Source organism: Phaseolus vulgaris, chromosome 2 (assembly GCF_000499845.2).
Source record: "Phaseolus vulgaris cultivar G19833 chromosome 2, P. vulgaris v2.0, whole genome shotgun sequence".
Taxonomy (NCBI): domain Eukaryota; kingdom Viridiplantae; phylum Streptophyta; class Magnoliopsida; order Fabales; family Fabaceae; genus Phaseolus; species Phaseolus vulgaris.
Window position 1 is genome coordinate 33,248,729 of NC_023758.2, and position 23,125 is coordinate 33,271,853.

The 23,125-nt window shown below is 33.7% G+C and overlaps 1 protein-coding gene across 1 annotated transcript; it reads right to left on the bottom strand.

Annotated features, from left to right (window-relative positions):
• Positions 1 to 3,734: 3,734 nt before the first annotated feature.
• LOC137811558 (mannosyl-oligosaccharide glucosidase GCS1-like) lies at positions 3,735 to 21,590 on the bottom strand. Its single transcript, XM_068613344.1, has 22 exons — positions 21,337 to 21,590; positions 21,175 to 21,248; positions 17,720 to 17,971; positions 16,966 to 17,140; positions 16,526 to 16,612; positions 16,358 to 16,426; positions 15,799 to 15,895; positions 10,060 to 10,142; positions 9,782 to 9,889; positions 7,485 to 7,606; positions 7,260 to 7,367; positions 7,098 to 7,171; positions 6,443 to 6,568; positions 6,285 to 6,351; positions 5,985 to 6,135; positions 5,801 to 5,851; positions 5,346 to 5,402; positions 5,076 to 5,225; positions 4,624 to 4,715; positions 4,411 to 4,520; positions 4,274 to 4,337; positions 3,735 to 4,188 (listed from the first exon to the last, which is right to left on the bottom strand). Exons 1-22 carry the CDS (start codon positions 21,484 to 21,486, stop codon positions 4,044 to 4,046), a joined length of 2,412 nt encoding a protein of 803 aa, XP_068469445.1. The 5' UTR covers positions 21,487 to 21,590; the 3' UTR covers positions 3,735 to 4,043.
• Positions 21,591 to 23,125: the final 1,535 nt, after the last annotated feature.

Genomic DNA, 23,125 nt, shown 5'->3' on the forward strand with positions numbered 1-23,125 from the left:
TTATATGTTCAATTCACCCCTCCCCTCTTGAACTTAGACACTAATAGACCCAACACTTGAAACATAGAACATTGATCCATTTCTATTAAAAGTGTCTATTCTTTCTCCAACTCAAGTTGATTCCATAAAATGTCAAAGAATCATCTATACTTTGCTATTGGAATCATATCAAATTGTTAGTACATCCAAGAGAGGCATGGATCAAGTGATGGAAGATTGGGGATTTTTTTGTGAGTTGTGATCATGTAGAAGCATTTCAACAATATGTCCATGCATTAGAAGTTGTTTGTTCTCCAAGACCTATATTTGTTGAATATGTAAATGGTATTGATTAATTACACATAAAGAAAAAGTTGTTAAGGCATGGACGAATAGGGTGATTTACATAGGCAACACAACAAGTAACAAGTGTGTATATTTGTTGCATGTCTTTGTTTTCCTTTGTAGGGTTGAGGCTACACATTGGAGTCTAAAGAGGATGCTTTAGACCTCCATGGGAGACTTATGCTTTTTTTTAAGATTCTATGAATGAGATGATTATCTTGCAACATAATGTAATTAAATATTAATTTTAAAAGAGTATTCATGTGATGAGTCATGTCTTTAATGTGACAGTGTACAAAACATTGTTTGGATTGTGTCTAAATTTTCTTTACAATATACTGCGAAAGAGAATGATCGAGTTAAATATTGTGTGTTAGATAAAGCTCATTGTGGATGTACTCATGGTCTTCTTTATGCTTGTGAATTGACTTCCATTGGCGCAAGTAGCATACCACTACAATCAACGCATGTCACATGGAGAAAATTAAGCTTTTAAGATATTTCATGCGATGAATGTTCAATAGAGTTGTCAATCCAAAAAGAGTTTGATGTAATCTTGAATCGCTTTAAATTAACATTACTAGTAATGTTAACATCAAGAATAAGTTACACGAAAGTGTATATCCAAATATATGACATTTTTGTGTGCACCACAACAGAAGGTAAAAAAAAAGGTGTAGAAAAAGGTCATCCTACTAAATTTGCAAGATCAACTAAGTCAATCCCATCTTATTTTGAGTATGTTGATGCCCTACATTCACAACATGGTAGTTCTTCTACTTGGAAATTGATACAACCCAACTAGACAATGAGAAAACCAAGGACACAACAGAAACTTCATCATTTAGTCAGTCATCTCAGCATCCAAAACAAGGCCCCACCAAACTTCAAAAGGACCTCAGCAGAAGAAGAATTGGACATAGGCCAGAGCATCAAATGTTCTTTCTTCTGGTCTTTTTAAAAGACAAGTTTATGTAAATAAATTAGACTCACTTTGGGGGTCCAAATAGAAGAATAAGTTTAGGGTGCACTTAGTATATTTTGGGCTTGTGCCAAAACCAACTTCTCAGGACAATGCACCTAGGATTACGGTTTTTAACCTAGTTTCTAGAAACCAAGCCTAAGGAGGCAACATTGACCTAGAGTCAAACCCTTGGTCACCCCTCTCCTATCCCAATTTTACCCCTCTCTCACTCTTGCTCTCCAAGTCATTCCTTCCTATATAAAGGGTGTCTTGGTTCATGTATTGACACATTGAATTTTGAATAGAAAATAAACTTTGTCAAAGTGTTTAGTGAATTGAGTCTCCTAGAATTTGGGTCTTATCTTGAGTGCTCTACACTTCAAGTGGCGGCTCTTCACCACTCATCTTTGAGTTTCCTCCCCCTCCAAGTGGCGTGACCATACCTTCTTCTTTCTAAGCTTTTCTTTCCTTTCATATTTTTACTTTTTCATTCCTTTATGTTCTTGTGTTCATCATTTTCTATTTTGTTTCCATCTTCTTTCTTCCCCTTATATGCTCTTTAATTTCGCACATATTCATCATCAACACCATATAATTGTGTTTTCTCTTTGTCCTCTATAAGTAAACTTTTATATTTACTTAACCACTTGGTTAAATTCGTGTCCAATGATAATCTCTTTTGGGTTTCTCAACATATTCTGCTTAAAATAAAAAATCATAAATAAATTGCAACCCATAAAAAGGTGCAATTCTAAAATCTACTCACATCAGAAATCTAGCAAGGGATTCATCAAAGGCACTCCTAAAACTAAATCAATCATTTTGCTAGATCAATTTTCTATAGGGTTTCATCCATACATTATTGAGTCATGTGTTGTTGTGCATATGAACTTGCTTAAATAACTTAGACAATGATGGCAATAATATGTTGATTTGTTTAGAGGTGATGAATGATATGAATATTTAAAAAAACTCATTTTTAATTTATTTTCTTTAATTTGCAGGTAGGTACATATAAGTGGATGACCATAAAAAATATGGAATATGTTATTGTCAATTGATATAATGTCATTCTTGTATGTTTATATATGAAATAGCCAATTACTATTTTTTTCTTTAATGACCCAACCACCAACTGATTTGAGACACCATCGAATTATTTCAATTTACCATGTCTACCGAAATCATTTTGTACATGTATACTCTTATTAAATAATGTTAATCCTTTTTTAACTTATATTGTTAATCATTTATTATTGTGGGTAAAGTTGCAATAAGATTGTGGTCTAGTCATTGCTATCCAATCATCCAAACTTATTCATCGTAGTATGTAAATTCTTATATAAATAATGCTTCGTTAGAGGACATTTATAGCTTATACTTTATATTTGAATTTATGAACATTGAATATATAACCTGACCCAGTTGAACTTATTTCCGAGATTATCTTCATGTTTGTCACCCATAGTTACTTACTGCACCTCCCTATTAGAATGTAATAATAATCATTTAAAAACCTTACACTTTTGGAACAATGTCGTCTTAAATATATTAAAAAAATTGGATTATAGATAAATATAATTCGTGATAAAGATTCTTAAATACCTTGAAAATGTGTAGTTCAGAAAAAAAATTAATTATTTTGAACTATTTATTCCATGACACTTCACGATCAAATTTATAACGAAATAAATTTCCTAAAATATTATAAAATCTATTCCAAATTCTTCTTTCAGATAATGTAAAAACTCAAAGTTTCAAGAAAATAGAGAAACAAATATACATATTAATTGTCACAAGGATACAAACATATAAATAACCAAAAAAATGGTAGATTTAAAGAAGAATTACAGTTCATAATATTTGTTAAGAGAAAGCTTGATAATATGCTTGGATAGAAAAATTTTAGAGTATAATTTATTTTTATAAAGAATTTAAAATGTTTTATAACAAAAATATGATATTCAAATATAAAATTTAAAAAAAAATGAAAATTAGAAATGTATGAGCGGTATCATATTATTCAAAATTAAAAACATTACTACAATATAATGATTATACCGTAACAAATTATTTTGGTCATAGAAAAAAAGAAACAAATGTTAAAGAAGACGTATTCACAACTATGTAGTACAGACACTGACACACGGATACTGATACGACACAGACACGAAGATACGTAAAATCTCTAAAATGTAGAACACAAGAACACGAATCTATATATTATATAATTATGAACTATATAAATTGACAATAAAGATTTATGTGCACAAGTATGTTTCAGATTATTTTTTGGAGAAAAAGATGTTTTTCATGAATGGTTCACAATAATTTGTTTCTTATTTTTATAATTATAATAATAATTTATACAATAAAGTTTAAATTTTTAGAAAATTAATGTATTTTTCCTTTTTAAAATTGTGTTAGAACTGTATTAGAATTGACAGAAATCTAACAAATACTTTTTGAATTGAACACTTTACGGATACGTATCTTACAGACGTCATATGAGTGTCGGTCCGATACCGACACACCATTTAAAAGGAATGTTCGAGCTTCATAGGTCCACAAACTTATCTAAACCAAAATGATAGAAACTTCCTCAAAAGTAACAAAAAAAAGTATGATATTTTTTGTTCCACAGATAAAAATAACTAATAAGAAAGATTAGTCTCTATGTAGACCCATGAATTTTTGTACTTTCAAAATTTCATCACCAAATGCTTTGTTGCAGTATGATAGCATTGTGGTTAACCTAAACTCTGCCATATTCTTCCGCCATGATTAATACAACAAGAGATGTCCAGCCAGTAAATGGATGCGACCCTTTTCCCTCACCACTATTCTGATCATACTGTTCCCATAAAAATCCAGTCTCTTGATAATTGCGTACTATATTTCTGCAGTAAGATGGAAATCAGTTTTGAAAACCAACCGATAGCTTTAAACAAGATTACAATGGTACCAAACGAAATCAGACAATACCTAATTAAATTGCTTCTCAATTCTTTGTAGATAGCTTTGGCTCTGTCCTGATATGGTCCATTCTCTACAAAATTCAGAAAAAGGAATGAATGAAGTGAAATATTTGCAGATATTTTGCCTAGGCCTGTTCATATTACCTTTGGAGTAATGGTGGAGCGCTGAAAGAATTCTGTAATTTATGTTTATCCAAATTTGACCTCTCCAGTATGGGCCCTCAGAATCCGAGTTGAATTTCATATACAAGGAGCTGTGAAAAAGAACTAGCTTTTGGTTCACTATAATCAACATATGCTGAATATTATCACTCAACTAAATCCATTAAAGATGCATTTTGGGCGTAACTTGTAGACCTTGTCCTGGCAAGCGATCGTAGTCCATAGTCAGTCCAAAAGAGGCTGTGATTTGAAATGAGTTCAAGCTGCTTTTCCAGAATCCATGATCCCTGAATGAGATGATGATAATTATGAGAAAAACACAATTAACTGCAGAAAATAAACAACACAGGATTTAACGTGGTTCGATCTCCAATTTACAACCTACGTTCACCAGCAACTAATTAGGTTTTCATTCTGTTACAATTTTATTACAAGTATAAAAATCTCTTAAATAGAGATTATAGAGATACAATAATTAAATTCACTCACTAAAACATGGTGTTTAGTCAGCCCAACCCAATTGTTCTGGCTTCACACTCAACACATAATAAAATATGCATCTAATTATGAAGTCAGTCAAGCAAGGCATAACTTCAAAATTCTTGGAATAAAAACTTCATGACATTGATGATAAGCTCGTTACTTACAGATGGAATGATCTTCCCCATGAAAGGGAATAGGCTAACATAACCAATGTGAGGAACCAATCTCAAAACAGGCCTCTCTAAAACATCTCTGACAAGTTGGCGATCAGTATGGTTGTGTCCTATCTCCACATCTTTCCATTTAAGTTGAACCTAATATGGTTAAGCACGTCAAGAATATCTCAATTTTCCAGTTATTAACAAGATCCATGCATTGTTAATCTTGCAACAGTATGTATACTAATACTGAATGTAAACAACTAGACAGTTTACCTTTTCTGTATGATTCCCAAAATCAAAATAAGCTCCATATGCATCATCAAAATGCATCTGCATGGTCATCAATCACAACATAGGCATGGACACAATTATGTTAGCACAATTGATTGCAGTGTCACTAGCCAAACATTTTATGCAAATCAATTCCATAGTTCCCTTTCGATAAGACTTATTTACATTATCCATATTGTACAGAAAAAGTCAGGCAAAGCCTTGTTCATCAAATTGGAACACTTGATCTTGCACTTTTGTAGAAAAACTAATAAGTAACTAAAATAACTTTTCTTTTCGAGGTTATTTCTAATTGTAGTTATTCTATAGAAGTATACACTGTTCTCTCTCCTCTTTATCTTCCCTCTATTTGCTCATATTCAACTACTGCATCATTTACAAACAACAAAGAATTGAACAACTCTGAAGAAGGGAGAGAGGGAGCAAAGGTAAAACACCTGGTTCAGTAACTCGACATCTGATAGCAATTGAGAAGTGGAACCATAATTCTGCATCATTTCATTCAATATATCAATTAATTTAGGTGATTTAACTTTCTGCAGCGTACATCTACACTACTTGATATCTAAAATTCACATAGCATTAGTACAATATTGCTGAATTTATTTTTCAAATTTATACCATGCCAGGTTTAGTGTCCTTATCCAATAACTCTTCAATGGAATGCAAACAGTGTGCTGCAAGTAGTATCCAGCATCTAAGATCCACATGGCGTTCGTCTGCAGTTGGGTGTGAAGCACGTGGATAATCATCAAATCCAGAGGACAGTGTCAGGAAATGCCAGAAATAATGTTTGTCATGTTCATGTGTCTTCATTAAGAAATGCTTCTATTTGAAGCATGGCAGTAGTTGTTTTGGTCAAGTTAATCTGCTGAGCTATCTATACAGAAGTACAGAGCCAAAAAAAATGAATGTAGAACCTTGGGATTTAATTCATATATAGTGCTATTGTCCCGTCCATGCCAATAGTAGCTGCTCATCTGTTTCCCTGATAATAACAATAAAAGGGGATGGGAGTTCAGAAAGAAACGATCTATTTCCAGCACAGAATCAGACCACACGTGCATTATAGAGCAGACCTGATTGAGTTGTATGGAACCATTGGAACCATGCTTCTAATCGAACAAAGGCACGCTCCAGGAATACAGAGATGTCAGTTTTATCCATTGCAGTAAACTCATTATTCTTCAAGCCATTTATCATATCTACAAAAAACCACTTACAGAAATAAATTAAAAGAATTCTTGTTCCCAGTGTTACGAACTGTGTAAATAGGAGCTATAACTTTCACATACTTCTATTAAATCTTCGTGCTGCATATGATTTATAAAGCATAAAAAAGTTTCCACTTTTCAGCAGCATCAACATCATCAACTACTGTTAACCATATTTCCGACCTAAAGTAATATTAATTGATAATAATATAAATTGTCAAATGGTCCCTTAAAGTTATTACTCACAAAACACCTAGGGCTCTCTTTAGCTAACCTAGCTCGAAAGTTTGAAGTTGAAAAACTAATCTGTATATTATCATTTCTCGAGCTGAAGGAAACAGAAAAATGAACACACAACAAAACCAAGCCTAACTGATGCTAGCTCGAACTCAATGGTGGAAACATATATGTAGCCTTCTTTTTGAAATAAAAACTTTTTTCTTGAAAGAAACAGAGATTGTTATAACTACAAAATGGACAGCAGAAAAAGCGAAAATAGAAAAGGAACATAAACGTATACCGCTTAATGCTAAAAACAGAGTTGGAGGATTTGCATCTGTAGGATGCTGAGGAACATATTCCTCAGGGACCCGACTGCAAGTGAAGAAAATCTAAACTCATTCGAACCACCTACAAACTTAAATTTACAGCAATAATTTGAACTAAATGTTTTGAACTTCACCTCAGTGCTTCATCTCCGAGAATTTGTTCACGAGGTATCCATCCATCAGCATTCATCAAATCTAACCAGTGTCCAATGATATCCAGTGAAATATGGATATCCCAACGCCTGGTTAATGTGCACAAGATCAAATAAAGCATATTTACATATCACAGATTATTTGTTTGTGCAGTCAAGAAAACGCAGATATGAACTTAAACTGAATTTCAAACAAGAGACACTAACCAGATTATAAGTTGATGAAAACCTTCATCCCATAAAAATCCTCTCGGAAAGGAAGGTCGACATGGTACAGCTGTGTAAAGCTCAGCAGGCCAATATGATATATAATTAACATGCTCTCGAAGCTGAAAAGAGAAACAATCCACTGCATATCTGCCCGAGTTCTAAAGCTAATTAAACGGTACAAAGAAATGAAATTGAATGGTGGAGAAAAGAAAACTGAAGTCACTGACAGTAATTAATTAAAGAATAGATAAACCACGTGTTGGGATGAGAAGTTTATTTGTAATATATGGCAAACAAAGGCAAATTAAAATATGAAGCTCCTATATTGGTTTGGCTTATCAGTATTGCACACAATCGAGTTCAACATGATTAAAGAAAGCACTTAGAGATAAATCGACATCTTATTAAGGAGAAGTTGAATAATGGTCTTATAGTCACTGAGTACATCTCTTCAAGATTCCAATTGGTAGATATGTTTATTAAGGGATTTCCCACAAAACAGTTCAAAGATCTTACTTGCAAACTGGAAATGATAGATATACCTTCACCAGCTTGACGGAGAGGGTTGCATAATCAGAAGAATTATTCCGTAATTAAATCCGTAATTAAATGCAGATTTCATTATCTATTTATTAGAACAAATTTATTAGTTATTTGATTTGATTTGTACAGTTTTAATCACTCATTATTTTTTGTTTTTATTATCTATTATTTTTTTCCTTACTTAACTATAATCACATTTGTAAAACATCTCCAAAATACATTTCATTTATTTATTTCAACTATGTGAAACTACATCCAGGCAAGTTTTTGTGGCTCACAAAAACAATGCTAAGTTGGATCCCAAATTCTTTGGTCCCTACAAAATTGTTGATTGTATTGGTGCAGTAGCTTATAAACTACAACTTCTTGATCATTCTGAGGTCCACAATGTATTTCATGTTTCCTAGCTATAAAACATGTTAAAAATGCTATAATTTCAACTAGTTTACCCTATAAAATTGAGAGAGCTTTTGCTAAAAAAGAACTTTTGATTAGACATAATGACTATTAAAAGGAAAGGAGAAGCAATTACTAAAGTGTTGGTCAAGTCGAAAATGAACTTCTGGAGAATGCAACTGGGAGTTCTATTACGATTTGGAGCAGAAATGCCTTCATTCATTCTTGAGGTAAGAAATGTTTCCAATGAGGAGCATTTATATGAAATAAAATGTATGGTGTGGGGTGTGTTACAATTACTTGGTCAGTTAGTAGTTAAAAGTAGCCGATTAACTACCTGATACATATGTTATTTTCATATTTTGTAAATATTTTTTTATTTCCCTCAATACAATCAAATAATTCTTCCATAACCGTTTCTTCCATAAGATTTTCTCTTTCATAAATGTTCTTTCATTTTTTTTTTAATGTAGAAGTGTCAAAATTAGTCAACTCCTCTTATTTAAGTTGACTCATCACGAATTGAACTAAATATGAGTCAACTTATTTCGACTCACTTTTTGGTGAGTCAGAAATTTTATAACCCAACTTGACCCACCATAAGTTAGTGAGTTAAGTGGGTTGACTCATTTAGACATATTTTGTTCTTTCAAATTATTTTATATATTTATATTTATTGTAGTACTCAATTTCCTTGTTTCTAGTAGTAGGGTGTTCACTTATTTAACTAAACATTAATCACAATTAGAAAATGATATTATAAAGATAATAAAAAAAAATTGTTAACTTATATAATTGGAGAAATAAATTAAGGATCCAAATATTTTTTAATCTTAAAAAACCAAAGTGTAAACCTACATAACTAAATGTAGTAAATGATTATAGTAAAAAATTATGAAAACTATGAAGAGTTGTTGTACCACCTCTAATCCAACTCGAACACGTTTAAGGTGCATGTTAAATTGGCTGGATTTAATTTGCCCTACATTTAAAAAAATTATATTTTTTACAACCCGATCCGACTCAACCCCGTGATAAACCTAATTAGCTTACAGGTTGAAACCCATTTTAACATCCCTTATGTTAATTCCTAGAATTAGAATTGACCATAACACATTAGAGGAACCTGGGATATTTACCGATTCTCCCTAAAATTCCGGTAAAATTTCAAATCTGTGTCACATAGGGTGCAATGTTGCACTTTTTCTCTCATCTGTAATCTTACAAAGGAGGTAATTAAAGCCATGAAACATTACGATAGTATTTATGTCAAGTTATATGTTGTTAAGGGGTGGCATAGGCAAAATCTTCCATAAAAACTATAAATAACGGAATAAACTACTAAAGAAACTTACATTGACGATTCTTGAAGCAGCAATTTTTGACTGACCATAAAAGTAGCCGATGCCACCTAATAAGTTTCCTACAGCTGCCTTACCAACAGATATGGATTCTGAATCCACCTGAAAATCCACTACTAAAATAAGGAATTCATTTCTAAAATAAACTTCTAAACGAATTTACTTAATTAAATTTAACTTATTCATAGCGCATCAAAAGACGAAACAAGAATTATAGATAATTCAATACGAGAGATAATAAAAAAAGTCAAAGGGCAATAAGCGTATTATACCTTCTCTTCTAAGTTGAATATTTTGTCAAACTTTTCATCAAATGCTTGTTCTTTATATTTCAGTTGATTAGACAGTGAGGTTCCTAACATCGAGAACAAAACAACATTTATACATAGACTTAGCATTTCGCAAACTAATGTTAATCAGAACAAAATATTCTAGAAATTCAGTAAAAAGTAGTCCCGTTCACTTTATATGCATAATGTTTAATGTAAAAGAATCCTGAGATAAACCAAGAGCTGTTGAACAACAGAAATAAACTCACTGAATCTGAACAAGTTATAGATATTATTTGGGTTTAGGGTAAGGCGTAGGTATGGATGATTAAAAAATTCAAATTGGGAAATTCAATATATAATTATCCAAATCTATATTATTTTAAATATATTGAAATGGATTTATCTCAAATTTAAATCTATAGTTTTGGATTTTAAATTCAATCTATTTAATGGGATTGAATAAAATTTTGGATTTTAAAAATCCAAAATCAAGGTGCGTCTAGGTAATTTTAAGTTATGAAATGTTAGGTCCAGTCAAACCCAAACAAGCTAGCATCGGGTTAGGCTCGTGAAAGTTGGGCCGAGTCATCAAGGTCAAAGTCCATCCAGGTCAACACAAGCCCAAGTCGAGTTTAGTCGGCTTGGGCATAAGTTGTGCAGAGTCAATCCAGATCCAGATTGAGTTGAGTCAGCCCGAACCCACATTTAATCGAACTAAGACATGTCCAGATCCATCTGAGTAAGGGTCAACCCACGTTCAACTTAGTTAGGCTAGGTCTAGGTCGTTCCTAGTCCGATTAAGAAGGTCGGGCCTAACCCAATCAAGACTAGGTCGGGTCCTAGTCAAACCAGTTCAGCTCAGGTCTAGGTTGACTCGAACCCAGGTCGAGTATTGTCGGCCCAATCCAGGTCAATCTTAATTGACACAGACCCAAATCGAGTAGAGCTGGGCCAAGCCCAGGTTAAGACACGCCAAGTCAACCCAAACCAAGCTCAAGCCGATTCTACCTGGACCTAGGTCAAGCCGAGTTAGCCTTGACCCAAGTTGAGTTGAACCAGGCCAAAACCATGTTTAGCCAAGTCGAGGTAGGGCCATGTTCAGTTGATTTGGGCTAGACCCATGCTGATGGAAGAGGGCCAAGCACAACTTCACAAGAAAGACAAAAGCCAAGACATGAGCATCCAAAGCCAAACCAAGAGCGTCTAGGGCTAAGGGAGGAGCGTCTAGGCCAAAGGGGAGGAGCGTCTAACTCAAGGTGGAGAGCGTCTAGGCCAATGAAAGGAGCGTCTAGGACCAAATTGCTAAGCCCATGGCCAAGCGAATCCATGCAGATTTGTTTATGCTACATGAAGGCCCATTAGGGGTAGCTTAGTATTAGTTGTGGTGTAAATAGCATAAACTTGATTCCATGAGACTTGACCTAGATTTGCTAAATATTTGGTCACTTTCTAGAAGGATTCTCCACATGGCCATGTGCTCCATGTGATGTAAATTTGCATTTCATTTTGATTAGCATTAGGGTTGCATTATGGTCCTCTTTAGCCTATAAAAAGAGGAGCCTACACCTTGTATTTTTAAGTTTATTGTGAGTAAAGTTATGCTGCCCTTTTGTGCCAAGCTTTGCTTCTCCCTAGAACTCTAGACTCTAAACTTCACATCCTTCACCTTTCCTTGGGCTGGCCGAACCTCCCAATGATCATACACATCATGCACCTTCAAGATCAACAGCACTCTTAGGAGGATCTTGCACACACACATCCATAGCTTCCGCACCATTTCTTACATGATTCAAGAAGACCTTCATGAAATTTGCCATCACATGCCAAGTCAAGTTCGGCCAGATACAGGTTTGTTGAGTTTAAGTAGGACCAAGATAGATCGAATCAAGTCTGGCCAAGTCGAGTTGGGTCGTTTTGAGTCAAGACAGACTGGTTCAGGTTTGCGCAAGTCGAGTTGGGCCTAGACTTTGGGCCTACATCAAGTTGAGGGTCATGTTAAACAAAGTTGGGCAGATTCCACCTCAGGTCAATCCCAATTGACATGGACCCACAGTCAACCAAGTTGAGCTAGCCCAAGTCAGGCCAAGTCTAGTTTGGTTGAGTCTAGTTGGGTTTGGTTGGGTCCAAGTAGAGTGAGGCCTAGGTGGGAATGAGATGGACTGAGCATGGCTTGTACGGGCCAAGACATTTAGTCCACATCTAGTTAAGGCCATTTCAAGCTGAGTTCGGTTGATCCCACGTTTAGCATGTTGAGTCAGACTAGCCCCATGTTTAGTAGAGTTGTGTTGAGCCCGAGTAGGATTGAGTCCAATCGAGATTAGGTTAGGTCAGCCCTAAATCGAGCAGGGTCCAACCAAGTCCAAGTCAAATCAGGATTAGGTGAAATTGAGACACTCTGGGCTAGGTCAGACCAAGTCAAGTTGGGCTCGTGTTCAATCAATACATCGAGTACACATCAGGTCAAGATCGTGTTAAGCTGAGTTGGGTTGATCCCACGTCAGGTCAATTAGGTCGATTCCACATCGAATTTAATCTAATTGACCAAGTGAATTTAATATAAGTTTAATTTAAGTTAAATTATATTAGAAAAATATAAATCAATTTGATCTAGTTAAAATAATTCTGGATTTTAAATCTAATCCATTTTATTGGGTTTGGATTGAATATAGATTGGATTTTTGAAAAATATAATCCTTATCACCCTAGATAGACATAGGGTTTCCCTAACAATCAAAACATAAGAAATAATCTAACATCTTAATTGCCTTCTAAAAGTTTGTCACACAACCTATATAATCATCAAACCATAACATATATATGCTTAACTGGAATATGGTTCATGATCAAATAACAAACTAGTAAAGTGATTAACTTTCTATTTGTCATAAAACGCTATCTCTCTATCTAGTGAGCAAAAAATTTGTGATCTCTTAGATTATTTCTATCTTTTTAAAACTCGTTAGGTTAGTCGGGAGTGGTTGCGTTGAAAAAAACAAACTTGAAAATTTTTAGATAGTGTGTGTACCGACCAGGTCATCGGGTGTGATGACGTGGACAAGAGAAAGGTAGGTGGTCAAGAAGTCAACGTAGTCGCCGTATGTAAAAGCGGCGTTCTACAGTATAAATAATCGGTTATCACCGAGATGTGTCACCGCCAAGATGGATCATAGCCCATCGCCCAAGAGAAGCATCGCGCAGAAGTAAGACGTCGCCGAGTAAGACGTCGCCGAGTGTAGACATCGCCCTAAAGTTGGGTGGCGGCACTGTGGGACCCTCCGCACATAATGAATGATCGAGTCAAAGGGGCACCCACGGAGTATGATGGCGCGAGAGATACAGCGCTCAAGTTAGAGCCCAAGTGGCCATAAGATTATACATTGCACTCCAGATAAGGGAAGCCCATGGGTTGTGTACCGACCAGGTCATCAGGCGTGATGACGTGTCTTGCACGTGCTCGAGTGGGGCGTGCTCAATGGAACACGCGTAGGCTAGAAAAGATGAATGGCTCGGAAGTGGGCATAGTCGCCGATCGGTGGATTGGCGTTCTCCGATCGCCGGTATGCGTAACCGACGGTCACCAGAGTTGCGTCGCAGTCGCCGTATGAGAATGCTAGGAGATCGGGTGGTTTACACACTGCCACAAGGAGCACGTCGTCGGGTCTCCTAGCGAACTTAGTTAAGGCTGTCGAAGGCTCAGAAGGGTAATTCCAAGCGTGTAAGTTCAGTAAGACGATGGTGGCACCAGCTTGGGGCCTGAAAGTCGAGTGGGTTGGGGGAAACACCTTGCACATCAGCGACAGGATTCCCAAAGTGGACATTCATTGGTGGCAAGGTTTCTCCAGCTAGAACATGCATGGCGTAGCAGTAAGGAGGGTGCCATTCGCGACGAGCGATATCATAGAGATGATGCACCTTGTTGCATCCGATACTCGCCTTGTCGGGTGGTGTTTCACAGCGCATTACGTGCTAGGTTGCCCCTTGAGTTGAAGACTTAGTTGTGCGGTTGGTTGCTACACAAAGAATGACGTTTGAGTTGCCCCAATCTAGATGATGACATGTGTAGGGTTGGGAGCGATGGAGAAATGACGCTCAAGTTGCCTTAGCTCAGATGACGACACGTGTAGGGCTGGGTGCTACCTGCTATCCCAGCCCAGATGGCGACACGTGCAAGGCTGGATGCGAGCCACGCATCCAAAAGCATAACGGCCTGGAGAGAGAAGAAACCTAGCTATAAAGGTAACCTTAACAGAATTTGTAGAGGTACGCTCTCATAATTACATAGAGCACTAAACCCTAGTTGTTCTTGACGGCGCACCCAGCTGTGAGCACAAGGCAATTAGGGCAACACAGTTTCAGTCCTTCAGTACAGTTTTTGACCACCTTCAGAGCATTCGTTCAAATGCTCCGATACGAGAGTACGTCACCTTTGATGTTTCTCGCTGGCGGACTTGAGCGTCGGAGTGCAAACGGCCGCGAGGGCGCCCTTTTGTTCTTCTTTTTCAGGTACTCATATACAAGAGAGAACGAAGGTGCTCTAGCTCGTGAGTACAAGCCACTCGTAAAGACGACCTAGGTCAACCGGCCGGAACAGTGTGTTTGTTAAAAATTTACTTGTTTGAGTATCTCACTAGATGATATCTTTAAGAAAACTACTTGGTAGATTTATTGTCAAGTATAAACTATCGTCTGATTGTGTATCTTAAGACGATACATTATGAAAAAGTTTCAAAAATATTTTAAAACACAACTTAACCCTCCCTTCTTGTGTTTTGAGTTAGTCTCACACTTAGCTTGGATAGTTCCCTCTACATATATTTCTTGTCTCATAATCCTTCTTTGTTGGTGTATTCAACAACTATTCTAGAGTAATGCCTAATAAATTCCTTAAGTTTCCTAGGGGAACAATTGTGACTATAATATTTTTGAACAATTTTATCATCTGAAAAATCAGTATCAAGGAGCCTTACATTGCATAATATGCCAAGAAGTTTGTTAGAGTATTAATTTTTTTCTAATTCCTTGATTCTTTGCTTCTCAAACTCTCGGATCAAGTTACTCTCGGATCAAGTTTAGTGCTTGCATTCCTTTCACCTTTTCATTTCCATCATCCTCTTGCAAAAACTCTAATTGTGTGTTTTGAAAGTCATTATTATGATCATCAAGTGGACAACAAAATATTGCTCTTATTTGTTACATTTTCTACTTCCTCTCTTTATGGATTTTTATTTGAGCTGTCGTTGATTATCTTATAGGATTGGAATTTCATTCACGCCTCCAACAGTTTCCCATAGATTGCTAGCATCAAGATAGTCTTTCATTCTAACAGCCCAGAGATGATAATGTTTACCGTCAAACAGAAACCTTCAGTATTCTCCTAACAATATTAGGTTCGTGTTTAGGAAACTATGGGTGGGTTCATTCACAAAGATCCCTTGGAAGATAGCTCGATACCAATTTTGTTGGGTTTTTTATTTATTTAGAAAATATATTTTAGAAGAACAAGAGATGTGTTAATTGGAGGAGCTTCAACCATATTTTATTCATAGACTCTATATATAAAGTAAACAATAAAATACTAACACTATCTTAATCGTAACTTCCTAAATCTAGAAATTAACCTAGTATCTTTCTCTTTATCTAAAGAATAATTTAAAACATAAAGAAACTAACTCATTGAAATTCAAATTACATATGCTTAAGCATATTTTGGATAAACACTCTAGAGAAGTGGAATAAAACCTGAAAGACTACTGACACGCTCTTCCACTCTTGAACTTTCTGAATCAGTTCCAGAGATAAATATAATATCTGTTGTGAAAGAAAATCCACCAATAACCTGTAGCATGAATGAAAGAATGAGAAGTGCATATGATAGAAAAACCATTAGGAAAGATGCTTTTAATAATAGTTGAAGAGATAATGTTGGAAGGGATGTACTAGTCAATTATGACACTATGCAGTGGGGGAAATAGAGTTAGGCCAAATTCTTGTGGGTTTGCCTCTGTTAGTGAGACTTTGGAACAAGGAGAATTAGTTGCTAGTTAGTTATGAAGTTATACTGATATAAATAGAATGTTGGAAGGAAAAGGAGTTCGTTTTTGACAAATTTGCAAGTTGAGGAGAGACTAGGATCTCAAGTTTTGGGCATCTGTAATCATACTCAGATTCTATCTTCTCATCATGGAAATAGTTATTCCAGAGAAGAATTCAACAATAAAAAAAGTTCAAATCTTTCGACAGATACTTTTCTTTTCTTGCCTGATAAGCTTCCATTGAGAGTAAATTGTATATATATTACCTGAAAAACTAACACATTTGGAGAATCATCCGATGAGTCAGATAGCAGTGGTCGAGCATTCTTTCTTATCTACTAAGACATGCACAAAAGTGGATATATCAAGGCAAGAACAAGAATCGACAACCTCTTGCCAAACATTACATGAAAATTACATATTAGATAAAATGCCTGTGATGAAAGATTTTCCTCAACAAGATCAGACAAATTGTGAAAATGAGGAGTGCGAAATCCAGAATAATGCAGCTCCAAATCATCCTAAGAGAGAAAAAAACATGTGGAAGAGAATAACCGGTTATTACCAGGCATAAATTAAATTACAGGTAATCAACTTCGGGCAAGAGAGGAAATCGTTTGAATGAGTTTATTAAGGCAAGAAAAGGAGGTCTGGAAATTTTGATCTGGGTAATGTTACATATTTTGCTTTAAAATGTGTAGATTAGTAGGTTTGTCGTATTCTTGAGCTGTTGAAAAAGAAACAAATATTATGCACTCTTCTTTAAGGAGTGTAGTATGACTACATGATTAATTAACCATAAACTCCAAAGAATACAGTACTCGTAGCAGAAAAAATAATTTTCAACCATGCACTATTTCCATGCAAGCATTACCATTGATTTTAGATGTAGCTGCCAGTTTCCAATGTCCGCTCGAGAGCCAGATACCAGAGAAGAATCCTCAAGAATGTTCATGTTTTCTCTACTTAAATTTAGAGCATTAGCACCTTCGTCTGCCATATAGAAAAAAAGCTGAGCACCTCTTCCAAATTCCTCATTCCACTTGGACCTGAAGTTGGACAACAAGAACAAAGACAATACGTAAAGTCGCTAATAGAGCAATACTAAGATGCAGAGACGTGCAGATTTTCAACACACACAAAAATAGAAGATCTCAGATATGAAACTAAATAATATAGATGCTCTAATGGTAAAACAATTAAAGCTAAAATAGACTGAGATACCATAGAGTAAGGTGAGAATTGTCTACTTCAATATAGAAGAACCATTATCTACTAGATATAAGAAAAAACTGTTGGGTATGAAGTCATGACCAATTGGGTTGGACTGATTAGATACCATATTTAGTAAATGAGCTTAATCAGTGTTCCCTTTATAATTTCTATTTAAAAATATCATTGTAGTTGTAATTGGTGTACAATAAGATACAAATGAAAACTTAATAGTTGCTCATGTAGATGTAGATTGCAGTTGGCGACCGAAGTTAAATTTTGTGTTGTTTATTTTCTGCAGTTGATTCATGATTATGTATGTTGCTTTCGCGTGCATTTTTCTCAAAAAAAAACTAAGAATAAAACTGTGTTGTATCAATGCTTAAAAGTGATATGAAGTTGATAACATCACCCACTTATGAGCTTGCACAGTAATTCGAACAGTCCAATCCCCTCCATAGCCACTGCCTTCCTCTTTTGATTTTAAAAAGGCAGTAGTGAAGATGATGCCCTGGTCAACCAGCAGCTGATGTCCAAAATCTCGTCCATTGTGCTTAGTCCAACCATAAGTACTGAGGCCATCCTCATGTTTGCAAACATGCCGCAAGTGATATTTGCTATCCTTCACAACAATCCACATTAATCCAGCAATCAAAGATTTTGGAGTCCTGAAATACAATCACCACCACAACCAAAAGTCCCCAAAAAAAACAAAATCAAAGTGAGAATGTTTGCTTGCTGAGTCATATGTTGATTACTTTCTGTATGATGCAGTTTAATGACATAAATCAATCAAATTTACGCAATACATATTCAGTATATTTTGTGACTGAATTACATGTGAAAAAATATATATTTACTTTTGATTATTTTATATATTATAATCATGAAAATATTATTTTGTTATTGAATATATTAGATGAAAGTAATTTGAATTGTTTAAAAAAAAATATTTTATAGCAAAACTTCAAAATAAATAATGTGAAATTGTTTGTAACACATTTAGTATTATATTTAAAATGATTAATTGTTGAGAATAAACTAGAAAAACAAAGGTATGTCTGGTTTAAAAAGTAAAAAACTAATTACTCTTTTGATTTTATTGTAAAAAAAATCATCTTTTATATCTATTTAAAGTTTTTTCTTTTAGTGAATACGCATATTATTTTTAATTTTTTAGTCTTTATACAAATTATGTTAAAGATTTAATCATTTCTATTTCTTATTGCAGAAACTAAAAGGATTAAAAAAATGAATAGATATTAATAGAAGATGTTTTTAAATATTGAAACTAAGACGGAAAATATTGTAACTATAAAAAGTAAAATGAATAATTTTATTTTTTTTCATTTTTTCTCTCTAGCGTAGATTGCAACTAAATTAAACTTTTGTTAGATTCAGCAACACCACTTTCTTATTTTATTTTTAAATATTTGCAAAAAAGGAAAAATTAAACATATTAGATTTTCTTAAACTAAATGTTTTTAACCATAAAAATTTTCTTCAAAATCAGTCATATCTAAAACAAGCACACGGGGCTAGCCTTTAAAGCTTTTAAAAGTATTTGGTTGACAAAGTTATCAAAGTAACATATGTAATTAATATTGTCAAAATAACATATGTAATTAATAAAATTATCAAATTAATTAGTTCGACAAAGTTATCAATATTAAACGTTTTTTATTTAATCCAAGTAATTAATTAATTTAAAATATAAAATCAATTATAACAAAAGGTTTCAATTTTTGTAGTTTCATTATTAAAAATAATTTTATTAAAAAATTTAAATGAATAAAACTGTTCCGACCGGTCCTCAACCGTCAGGAACAAAAACATTCTAATATTTTTAATAATTACATATCTATTAAAGAGAATACAATTTTTTATAATTATTTTTAAATAAACAATTCTATATTTTATTAAATATATATCATCAATAAAAGAATCATGTTTGTCATTTTTATTTAAACAATCTTATCTTTTATTAAATTAAAATCAATTTTCTATTTGATAAAATATATAATTATGCAGTCGATCTAAAAAAAAGTGTTCATCCTCCGACTAAAAAACTTTCTCAATTTTTATCCGTATACTATTATTTTTATTTTTAAAAGTATACTTTTTACTAGACACAGAAACCAACGTGTTTGAATTAATAAATATAATTAAAATACTCATTTTAATTATGCACAAAGATACTTGTCACTCTAATTTTTTTCACACTCCCTTTTACAACAAATAATATTACGTTAAACTTTATTCTTTAATTATTAAAAGATAATAGTATATTTACAATCCATAATTTTTATACAATTCTTAATATAATTATTATTTTTTATATTATTTAATTATAATTATACTTTTTGTACCGCTCAGGTGGTCGGAAGTGATGACGTGGCAGCAAGCTATTATATAGGCGTGTTGAACGGGGTACCTGGCTGGCAGAAGGGAAGGAAGTCGGGGGGCTTGTGTAGTCGCCAGTTATTAAGTTGGCGTGCTCCGATCTCTAGCATACCTAAACCGGCGGTTACCAGGTTTGAGATGAAGTCGCCGGATGTGAACCCAGACGACCAAGTGATTAGAGATCGCCGAAAGAAGGATATCGCCGAAGGATCAGGGAGGTTTGTTCCAGGCTTTCGAAGCAGAGGATGAAGTCGTCAGATGGTCATTCCCTAGCTAGCCAAAGGTTGAGGTCGAGGAACAGATTACCCGAGCATGCACGATGAAGCAGGTGAAGTAGATCATGAAGGCGGCCGGCGAGACCACAGGGAAGGTGTGTATGAAGGCACCCGTACTCGCCACGCAGAAGAGATCACGCTCTAAGGCAGTTATGCGCTGAGTTGCTTCCTGCATAAGTAACTTAGCCGAAAAGCTTGAAGAGTAAGAAGTGGTGCCCAAGTCAAGGATGCTCCAGATGGTGACATGTGTACAGCTGGATACGAGCCACGTGTCCAGATGTGTAACTGTCAGGAGAGAGAAAGTGCATAGGTATATAAGAGATTCTAACGAACTTCTGAGGTACGCGCGTTTTAGAATACTTCTTTTACGCTTGCGAAGAACATGAGTACGCTGAGAGAGAATTTTGCACGGTTCCTGTTCTTAGTTTTCTCTTAGTATTTTGGTGGTTCAGTCGCTGACTTGGGCGTCGGAGCGTGATCGGCCGCAGCGGCGCCGTTCTGTCTTTTGCAGGTTCTTGAGGTGAATCAAGGCGAAGGACCGAAGCTAACACGGCGTAGAGTCGATCCAGATTTGACGAGGCAAGGTTCTTGCGTCCTGGTCAACCGGCAGGATCACTTTTTATTATATATTTATATTTAAATCTACCGCATCAAGAATTATATTCAACTTTTAAGATTGTGAAAGCATCATTTCTCTACTAAAATAAAAAATAGTTGTGTTTAGATCTATGAGACTCAGATATTTTTCTTAAATAACGTGTCAATGTCGGACATACATATCGATATCGACACTCGTACGATATTTATCGGTGAAATGTTTAATTCAAAAAAATATTTGTTGGATTTCTGGCAATTATAGCACAGTTTTAACACAATTTTAAAAAGGATAAATACAATAATTTTCTAAGAACTCAAATTTATTATATAAATTTTTATTATAATTATAAAAATAAGAAACAAATTCTTTTGAACTAATCATAAAAAACATTTTCCTATTTCCAAAAAAATATGAAAATACACATAAATATTTATTGTCAATTTATATAATTTATAATCATATAATATATAAATTTATGTCTCATGTTCTACATTTTAAAAATTATACGTATCTTTATATCCGTGTGTCCGTATCTCTCTCTGTCCGAAATTGTGTTTGTCGCTACGCTATATAGATAGAGTTTAAAAAAATGAACCTGGCACGAACTCCTAGATAGACTTGAGGACGATAAGTTCCCCAATACAAACTCTCCTTGTGCTCTCCTTGAAACTGTCACTCAACCAAGTCATTTTTCTTTCTTCACGTAAGCCAAAACCATCGAACTCTCAAAAAAGACCAAAGGAAATTGAAAGCTCACCTGAGGAAGGTCGGTTATCTTAGGCGCAGGAAGCGGCGTGACAACACGAGGAAGACGGTGTTCTTCAGCGAGACGCTCTTCTGCAGCTGATTTGGCATGGTTCAAATTCAGAAACACGACGATACCGAGCACAATTTTGATCTTCAACATTGGAATTGAACTTTTTCTGTGTGGCGATTCAACTTTCACTTCAAAGTAATGGAGCAGTTCGGAGAAGGAAGAAAACGAGACTTGACCTACAACGGAAAAAAAACTACAAATGAAACGCCATTTTTGTTTTTGCAACTTAAAATAATTAAAATGAAAAAGAAAAATAGGCTGAGGATGCGCCACGTAATAAATAATATTGTGTGTATCTAAGTTTGTTACTTTTGAAATAATAGTTGAATATACAATTTAATTTTGGAAATATTATATTGGTGTCTAAAAATAGAAGCGATGTGAGTAGATTCATGTTATATAGAAAATTAAATTAATTAAAAAAATATTATATATAAACACTAAATTAAAAAAGAAATTATTTATACGGATTAAAAAAGAAAAAAAAATAAAGGATTAACAGCGAATGTACAAATATTAATTGTTAACATTAAATTATTTAATAATATTTCATATATAAGAACCAAATAAAAAATTATAATAAATTATAGAGATTGAATTATATGTCTAGCCTTCAATAACTTTCTTAAAAAGCATACCAAAAGTTATTTATGATTGGGTCATAGCATAGTCATTATTTTTAATCTCAAATAAATTTTACGTTAATACTAACAATATCTTCTATGTGGAGTTTGACTCTTACAGAAAGGAAATTTTCGTAAGTTTAAGCACTTCATTATAAAAACAACAATTTAAGCTGTTTTTAAGAATTTAATTTATATGCATTTTAAGTATAAAATTATTTACATAATTAATCAATAAAATTAACTATTTATATAAGTTTTAAAATAATTATTGTGAAAATCATTAAATTTAGTATAAATATTCATTTGTAATTGAATGGTAATATTTACATGTAGACAATTTACTATTTTTTAAATTTAAGTCAAGTTATTTTATTTCTTAACCTTTTGGGACACACTAATCTTATTCAAATCAAGTTGATTTAATTTTTATTTTTTTTGAAATTTATGAGTATTTGTTTTAATTTGGATATATAGAATAGGAATCTACATAAAAGACGACTACATTATTATTATTAATTAATGACGAAAATCTAACATTTGATTGACTCAAGTCGTAATATTTAATTTATTTCCGGTAATTTATTGGGAATTTCTAAATAGAAATTCTTGTATCGAGAAAGTTAAGCTTTTATGTAATATGGGTTTTTCTAACTCGAACAAATCGCATTTTAAAACAAACACATCTATATGTAGAAAGGTTAACAAATAAAATACACAAACATTTTGACATTTGCCTTCGGTGTGTGGTCGAATAGATGCAGGCAAACTATGATGTAGTAAGCCACTACTTTTAAAATCAAATAATTTTTAATTATATTCTTATTCTAAGAAAAGTAACTTTATTTCATTGACAGATTATATATCTTTTTTTAAGAGTTCTTTTGTTTATTAAAATTAATTTATATATAAATTTAAAAATAAAAATCAAGAAAGATTATAAGAGAGATCTTGTATAAATTAATTTATGAATAAACTAATTTTAATTTTTATATTCATTCATGTGTTTTTATTTTATTTATTTTAAAAATATTTATGAAGAAGTTTATTAAAAATACCTTCACTTATTTTCTTATATTAAAGTTAATATATTCTTCAATTATATA